Source organism: Chrysochloris asiatica, unplaced genomic scaffold, assembly GCF_000296735.1.
Source record: "Chrysochloris asiatica unplaced genomic scaffold, ChrAsi1.0 scaffold00050, whole genome shotgun sequence".
Taxonomy (NCBI): Eukaryota; Metazoa; Chordata; class Mammalia; order Afrosoricida; family Chrysochloridae; genus Chrysochloris; species Chrysochloris asiatica.
The window spans coordinates 16,951,130-16,960,478 of record NW_006408568.1 but is presented as its reverse complement, the minus strand read 5'-3'; the positions used below and the strand labels follow the sequence as shown (position 1 = coordinate 16,960,478).

The 9,349-nt window shown below is 36.4% G+C and overlaps 1 protein-coding gene across 1 annotated transcript in view; it reads right to left on the bottom strand.

The window, feature by feature from the left end:
* Positions 1 to 2,152: 2,152 nt before the first annotated feature.
* The window catches only part of TAF3 (TAF3 RNA polymerase II, TATA box binding protein (TBP)-associated factor, 140kDa), a 244,436-nt gene continuing 237,239 nt past the window's right edge, over positions 2,153 to 9,349 (bottom strand). The window contains exons 5-7 of the mRNA XM_006862749.1: positions 7,572 to 7,827; positions 3,180 to 3,286; positions 2,153 to 2,267 (exon numbers count right to left, since the gene is read on the bottom strand). Of these exons, the coding sequence (XP_006862811.1) occupies positions 2,153 to 2,267; positions 3,180 to 3,286; positions 7,572 to 7,827 (478 nt within the window). The remainder of the gene's footprint in view (positions 2,268 to 3,179; positions 3,287 to 7,571; positions 7,828 to 9,349) is intronic.

The window sequence follows — 9,349 nt, the reverse complement described above, 5'->3', positions numbered from 1 at the left end:
CATGAACTGGATTTAGGAAAGCAACCATGAAATAGCAAGGGACAACAAACTGATTGAAATTCCTTAAATGTAGTATGGGCTGAAGTCTCTCAGACAGTAAGTAGCATTGGGGAAAAGTTATATATAGGCACCTCCATTCTTATTTCAGTAGCATGACCTGCTCACTTAAACGTGGCAACTTTAGACCCACTGACCATGCCTCAAGGAACTAAATCCTAAATAAAGAAAATGGAAAAGCAAACTATGAAATAGCCAATAATCTTTATTTTGCAATTCCCCTACCCCATCCCTCTCCAAAAAGCACTAATGGGTATATCTGTGCCTGTGAAAATATTGTATAAAGTATTTAGAATGAGCTCAAGTTAATAAAACAAAAAACACATATCTTACCATACATGTTTTGTTTGTGTTTGTTTTGCTTTGTTTTTGCAGGGATAGAAACATTTGGCCTCCCAAACAAGGAGAGCAATGTAATACTGCACTCTTCAAAGTTCAACTCCATTTCCACTGATCTGCGATTTAACATTCATGGCAGAAAACCTCATTTCTGTAACCACACAATATGTTTAAAAATATGACTAACTCATACACTAACATCAATTTACTCAGTATCTTTAAAAAATTACAATGTCTATTAATATATTTGCATGAGGGTCAAAGTTCATATTCTGGCATTCAAGATATCCCTCATACTAGTCCAAATAGGGGTTATTTCAAAATCAAGTAAGAGTTCCATGTGTATTTCAACGTTGCTAAAATATGCAAATAAAATTAAATTTGATGTTTTACATTAAAAATAAAATATTTGGTTTACCTCTCAGACATCTATAACATATAATAAATAGTGGGCAGTATAGTAATATAATAAAATTTTGTGATACCCTGAAATTTGAGAAGTTTTTTTCTTTTTAAATTCATAATATACTTCATTTCAGCTGTAAACCACAATATCAATGAACAGATTTGCAGAAATAAAACAATATCAACACAAAATGCTACAGTTTTTTTTTTTGTTTTTTTTTTTTACTTTCATGGAATCTACATGTCCTTTTAATAAAAGTCAAAGAAATTTACAGAAACAAAATAGATAACAAACAAAACAATTTCAAATCATGAACTACAGATTTAAATTGCCTTGTTTTCCTTCCAACTGCTAGGGTCTTTTCCCCACAATATTGTTGGGCACTGCACAGGTTCAACTCAAGGTATGACACTTTGAACTATGGCTCTTGGTTTCTAGCCGTCTTTACTTATGTACAGCACTAATTACAGACATGGCTGGAATCACAGTGGACTTCAGAGAAAGCCAGAATTAAACACGATAAAAAAATTTAAAAATAACTACTTCATAAATATTATTTACATTAGGGGAGATCTTTTTTAGTATGAAGAATTTTTAGACAAGTTGATGAAATGTATAAGCAGCGAGAAGAGACTCCAGCAGTTTAAAGAAGGACAAAATTACACTGCAACAAAGATATAAAATGTTATAGTAAACAAAAATAATTTGCACAAAAGCAAACAGGACATGATAGAAACCCTTTTCTTAAAAAATATAAGGTATTTCACAAAAGCCTGAACATTTTCCATGTTAGTACTAAAAATGAGGAGGGAAAGCTTCATATATTTTCATCACAAAAATATTTACCAACACTCCAACTGGAGTTTTCTTTATGTAGTTATGATTATCTTACTATAGGGGGAAAGAGGTTGAAAACTGTATACAGACTAATGATATCATCCTTAAATTACAGTCAAGGCAGCTTACACATTATCTTCTCATCTAACACCTTAATGAAAAGGCCCTGGAGAGGATAAAGAAAATCAAAGGGGAAGATGTATGATTCGTTTGTTATTGTTTATTAATAATACTTGTCACTGGTAATAGAAACATGGGAGATGTGGCAGTCCCTATGCCATGCTTCTATTGAGTTTTTCTTCAATCACACTACCGTATAGGCCACAGGGGCCAGTCCGTCACAGGAGGGGAAAATTCAGAGTGAATAGTGTGTCATTGCCCTTAGCCTTCAAGATGCATTCTCCTTAGGAATTTAGTGGCAGCTAATGATAGCAGAATTGCACCAACTCCCCTCCACAGGCTCAGGAAAGAAGCCCAGACCTGACGCTATGTGGTTCCGACTGCATGAAGACTTCAGTGTGCTCTGTGCTTCCTCTTTTTGTGCTTTTTATCTTTCTTCTTGTTGGCACACTTGGGACAGAACCACTGCATTTCTTCGGGGGGTGCAGTCATTATTCCAACACAGGGCCTATACGGTAATGAATAAATATATAAGTTAAGCTGTATTTATATATTCTTTTCCTACCTATCTTAAGATCATTTAAATATCTATTGTATATTTACTAGGAATCAAAGTCAAACAGCCCTAATTTACGCAGCGTTATTGTTGGGCATGTGGATGATTATATTATACACTCTCCCTTTTATAGCTCCTATTGGAGAAATTAATTTGTTCATTCTTCCTTTCAGCCAAAAAAAAGTATTAATTTTTCTGAGCAATTGCTACTTTGTTTTTATCTTATAGATACATACTATGTAACTAAGTAGATTTCTATTTTTTTTTATATCTAATATTTTAAAGACAAAATGGGAAGATTGATTTCATAAATTTTAATAGAACTTCTTTACTGCTGAGGAGCTGTTGAAGAGATGTGGGAAAGAAAAACAAGACTTAGCTGTCTTTTGGTTACTACTATTTGTATCCTGTTTACAAAAGGGGTTACCTCTTCTGCTACTGTCACATGTGGCACTTTTCTAGTAATACAGAAAATTACTACATAGGAAAGAATGGGAAGCATCTATATTTCCTCTTTTTAAATTTTTTCTAAGAAGCATCTCTAAAATAAGGGAAATATTTGGAATTTAGGTTGAATAACAGTACTCCCAAAATTCTTGCCTTTTGTTCCAATTGCAACTTTTTTAGGATTATTTTCCGTAGGTACTTTGAAAAAAGCCAGTCTACCAGTACTGCACTAGGGAAACTGGGGTTCAGAGATTTTATTGCATATATTGTTCTTAAGATAGGTGAATGTGAAACAATCCAGGACAGTCCAAAATCACTAATCTCATCTGTAGAGTTTCTCCTGTCAGGGAGTAACTGGAAGTTGTCAGGATTAAGCAATACGCATCACGTGTGCCAAGGAAGTTCAGAACCACTTACCAATGGTACCAGTCATCACAGCCATCACAGCCAATCATCGGGCTTCCGTCATCAGGTTTATTACACCCAGGGCAGATCCAGATCTGATTACCCCACTCATCCCTGATCTAAGGTTGGAAAGGAGGAGGAGGAAGCAAACACAGAGACGGAATGAGGAAAGGAGAACCAAAAAGAGGGCAGGATACTATAAGTTATACTGTCAGTCTAACAAAAACACAAACTTAAAAAAAAAAAGTATGTGTATATATATGCTGCTGTTTGTTGTTATGTGCCATGGAGTTGGTTCTGACTCATAGTGACCCTGTACAGGGTTTGGAAAGCCTGCCAATGTTTATGGGAGCAGAAACCCTCATCTTTTTCCTGCGGAATAGCTGGCAGTTTCAAACTGCTGCCCTTAAGGTTCGCAGCCCAATTCATAACCACTACGCTACTAGAGCTCCTTTTATATATATGTGGAGGGTCACAGAAAAAGAGGAAGACCCCCAACGAGATGGATTGGCCAAGTGGCAGCATCGATGGACTCAAGTGTGGCAACAGTAGTGAGGTTGGCCCAGGAAAGGAGAGTGTTTCGTTCTGCTGTGCATAATAAGGTCGCTATAGGTCGGTACCAATTCAATGGCACCTAACAACAACAACACACACACACATATATACACACACACACACACACACATATATATACACACACACACACACATATATTTTTATATGTGTGTGTGTTGTTGTTAGATACCGTGGAGTCGGTTCCGACTCATAGCGACCCTGTACAGGGTTTCTGAGGCTGTAAATCTTTACGGGAGCTGAAAGCCTCATCTTTCTCCCGTGGAACAACTGGTATTTTCGAACTGCTGACCTTGTTGTTCACAGCCCGATTCGTAACCACTATGCTTCCAGAGCTCCATATATATATATATATATATACATAGAAAGAGAGAGAGAGCAACTCCTGGTGTGGCACTGTAGGATCAGCACTGGACTGCGAACCACAAGGTTGGTGGTTCAAACCCACCAGCTTATGCTTGGAAACTATACAGAATTGCTATGAGTCGGAACTGACTTGACACTTAACAGCAACATACGTGTGTATGTATGCGTGTGTGTGTGTATACATACACACACACACATAGATATATACATATATATTTAAAAGATTAAAAATTTACTAAAATGAATATAATTCTAGAATTATGTCAAAAGGAAATGTTAAGGCATTTCTAATGGATCCTGATATTGTAAACTCTTCTGAAATCATAAAAACAAGGTATTTTATAATAATTTCTGTGAACAGAATGACTTACAGCCCCTTATCTCTAAAAATAAACACAAAAATTTAATTATTAATATCTTTATGGCAGGAATAATATTTTTTAAAGCTGTAAAGATCAACTATAGGTAGCTTCCTCATCACGTTCATAGGCCTGGGATTAATATATACAGGCAAACGTGCATGTATCACCTTATTACTTATTAGCCAAGCCCTTCTCCTGAACTAGCTGATAAGATCAAGGATATAAAAGAGTTGTTACTAAGTAACTTTCCATTCCTTTTATGACATTTTCAGTAAAGTACAATCAACTAAAGGGCAAATGAAACAAGGGGCCCAGGAGGCGAACCATTATTTTGTTACAAATATTACATGCTTTTGGGTTTGTTTGGAATACGAATTAGCCCTAATCATACTACTTTGTCACATTCTATATTAACAAAATTAATTATGAAAGAAATAATTTTATGATGTTAAGTGTTAGGTGTCATTGAGAGACTAAGCAATCCTGTATAATAGGGTTTCCAAGGAGCAGCTGGTGGGTTTCAACTGCTAACCTTGTGGTTAGCAGTCCAGTACTTATCCTACAGGGTCATACCAGGAATCCCAATTTTATGAGAGGCATTCAAAAACAGCAACCATTAAAAGCTGATAGTGAAAAAGTTTCTAATAATATATAAAATTTAATTTGTTTCATTTTGCAAGATCATAGTCTCTTCCTATACTTTCAAATACTATATTGATTACATGATGCAAAGAAATGGCTTTTTGTATGAATAAATATATTGGGGGTGTATGTATATGTTCATGCTTGAATTTTTTTTTTTTTAAGGCTTATCATCTTTGAAAGCATCTCTACAAAGGCAAACTATGTGGATAACAAAGCTTCCTAAGGAAATCTGTGGACATCTACATCTCTGACTTACCTCCTCTGAATGTCAAGAGAAACTGTAACATGGAGAGACAATTACCAGTCATCAGGGGCCAGCTGTCTAGTAGCCAGCAATGGTTCAGCATCCTGTGCCCTGAAGCTACCATGCCTGGTCAGTCCTGCTGCTCGTTGACCTTTCTTGAAATGCAAAGGTAGTGACTGTGCTGCATGCGTGTCATATCATCTATAATAGCTAACATCCCAAACTTCAGTTTATTAAGGTCTTTCAAATATCTTTACTTCAACTGACCATCACAAAACAAAGGGGGAAACTGGAGTTAAGAGAATTTAATAAATATTTCCAAAGTCACCCTATGAGACAATGACTAACAAAGGAGTTCTGGAAGGCAATTCCAACAAATCATTAAATATTTGAGGCACTATAAAGACACAAGGAGTCCTGGTATGGCGCTGTGGGCTAATGCGTCAGACTGCAAAGTCATTTGAACTGCAAGGTCAGTGGTTCAAGTTCACTAGATGCTCCTTGGAAACCCTATACAGGGTCGCTATGGGTTGGAATAGACTCGATGGCACTTAACAACAACACCAATAAAGATACAAAGCCCTTTTCCCCTCCTAAAACCTGTATCTTTCCTCTAAATCACTCTATCCACAAAATGTCTAGTTAGGTGATACAAAGCTTTTCATCTACTCTATTTAAATTTGATCAATTTTAGGAAGTTAGTTAAAAATCCACCAGAGAATCAGAATTTTAGTGTTAGAACATACCCTAGAGGTCATCTAGCCTACCACAAACCCCTTAATTAAAGACAAAGAAATGCGGGTTCAGTAGGTTAACTGTACAATTTTCCCTGATCAATCCATTGTGGGTGTTATGCCCTCAATTAAACATGTGCAGCAACTGGTCCTTAATCATTTAATGATCACAGTGTTAGTATCAGTTCTTCTATTTTTGTCTTGAATTGTCAATTTTTAGTATTTTCTGTTAACTTTTCATATCTTGATATCTCCCCTTAATATAGTTAAATTTTTTTCTTATGCTTTTTTATATCCTTATATTGCTGTTGTGTTGATTTCAATTCATTGCAACTTTCTAGGACAGAGAGAACTGTTCCCTAGGCTTTCCAGGCTATAAGTCTTTATGGGAGCAGATCGCCAGATCTTTTCTCCCCGCGAATGGCTAGTAGGTTCACACGGTGTCACCAGAGTTTCTTTGTTGACACAAACGTTTAATCATTTGTTGAAATTTCTTTATAAATGCCTTTAAAGGGATATATTACTTACAGAGCTTATAACAACAAATATTGAGATCCGTGCCCCACCACTTTCCAATCATCTACCCATTCACAAAGACAGTGTTATCATCAGGCTGATGCACACAGATGTCTTTACGTATTTGGTAGTCACAGCAGTGCCAAGACACTGAGTGCTTCTAATGTAGCTAAAATATTTTGCTGTGTGTTTGTGTGTTACTCTATGCCCAAAGAGCACATTTATATAAACACTTCAGTACTAGATTGAATTCAAGGTTTGAATAAGAACAAGCTATTTGAGGCTAAACCTTGATTTGATATGCCTAATACTATTAAGTACAGGGAACACCTAAAAACATGCCCAGGACAATGTGAAACTCACTCAACATGTGAGTTTTACAATCTGAAGACATGCTTGGTTACTCAGGAAGCTCTGTGGTCTAAAAGTTCATTTTCATTTAATATGCAAGCACTGGCATACTTTGGATCTTAGCCAATAAAATACTATAATTAGTTCTGCTACCTCTGAGGACTACTCAGAAATATCAGTTGGGCCATACATACATTAGGTAAATATATACATTAGGTGAATAATTTAATTGCTTGATCAAGAAATTCTACATGCAAGTAAAATATCACTAGGAAATGACTCGGTGACAATTAACAACATATCTGTATGTAGACTGATACTGTAAGGTATCCATATGTACTCATATCTCCAAACCATATGCAATACAGAAAAACAATACTTTAACCTAGTTTATAGAAACAGACCACCTGAACACTGCAATAAAAAACTTTACTCAGGATATTTCAAAAGCTTGAAATTATAATGAAAATACCTTACCAAATATAAAGAATTGCTTCTGAAATTCAATAATATACATAGGATACTTTCTTTTAACTGAAGTCATTCTCATGGTAAAAGCAAACCTCTTAAGTAATTTTTTTCTGCAGTACTGTAAAAAGGAAATGTAACATACCACATAAGTGCTGACTGTCTCGGTTACCACACTTCGTACAGGGGCTTTGGAACTTCCTGCTCCAGAGATGGCAGGGGCAGGAGAAGGAATGAGAGCAGGTGATGGAGTAGACTGTGTGAGGAGTGGCAAAGGCATCAGGGAAGAAGCCATGTGCAGTGGTACAGGTGCTGTGGCTGGTACAGGGGGCGGAGTCTTAGGTCTAGTTAGAGAAGCTGGTGGTTTAGCCTCGGGGGCTGGGACGACTTTGCTGATAACACTGTCAACAAAAAGAGAAAAGCTCAAACTTAAAAACAGGATAATTTAATTAAAGAATATATTTTTTAAACTTTTTAAAAACTAGAATTTGGGTGAAAGTTTATAGTGCAACTCAGTTTTCCATTCAACAACTCACACATATTTTGTTTCATGCCACTGATTGGAATCCCCACAAAGTAATAACATTCACCCGACTTTGTCCCTGTGTTTCCTGGTTCCAAGCATTCTTCTTTCCTAACCCGTTTTGCCTTCTGAACTTTGTGTCTGAGCAAACGCTGCCCATTAGTTAAATCACATATGGTTGATAGCTCTCTGGACTGCATACTTCTTTGGTATAACTGCTTACCTTATACACCTGGCAACTGTTAGGCTGAAACTGGAGCCATAGAGGTGAGTTGAGTTCAAATAAGTGACCAAGAGGATGAGAAATGGCATTGAAAATACATGAAAAATACTTCAAAAGAATGGCATTAAGGTACCTTTAGTGAATCGAGAAAGCTATAAAGGACACAAGGAGAACACAGAAAAATTTTCAGAAGGATTTAGGAAAATACTATAAGAACAAACTGACAAAATAAATGAAAAATGAGAAACCATACTAAAACAGAAAATATAAATCCAGAATATTAATACTAAGATTTCATAAATACATAATACATTGAAGGGGCAAAGGAGTAGAAATGAATCAACTGTATCTGAATTAGTTAGTTTTTAGACAATACTAATCAAGAAAAACAATCAGAAAAAAAGAAGGGAAAAAATTCTAAAGAAAGCCTAAAAATTATGTGGGACACCATCAAGAGTAATAACTCTTACACACAAAGACAAACATAGATGAACAATTAAAGAATGGAAAAAATATATCAAGCTAATGGCAATCTAAAACCAGCAGGAATGGCAATATTAATATGAGATAAAATAGACTTTAAGGCAAAAAATAACATTAGCCAAAAAAGGACATCATGTAATGATTAAAGGGTCAACTGAACAGGAGGACATCACCATAATATTTATGCTCCTAATGGAAAGGGCCTCAAAATACATAAATCGAACTCTAATAAAATTGAAGGAATACATAACTCTACAATAGTTGTTGTTATGATAATGTGCCGTGGAGTCGGTTCTGACTCATAGCGACCCCTGTACAGGGTTTCCGAGGCTGTAAATCTTTACGAGAGCAGAAAGCCTCATCTTTCTCTGGTGGAACAGCTGGTAGTTTCGAACTGCTGACCTTGAGGTTTGCAGCCCGACTCGTAACCACTACGCTACCAGAGCTCCTTTCTGCAACAGTAGTTGTTGTTGTCAGGTGTCATTGAGTCGGAACCAACTCATAGCGACCCCATGCACAGCAAAATGAAACAGTGTCCGATCCTGAGCCAACCTCACTACCGCTGCCACACTTGACACCATTAATCCATCTCGTTGGTGGGTCTTCCTCTTTGTCTCCGACCCTCCATCTTACCAAGCATGATATCCTTCTCCAGCGACTGTTCCCTCCTGACAATATGTCCAAAGTATGAGAG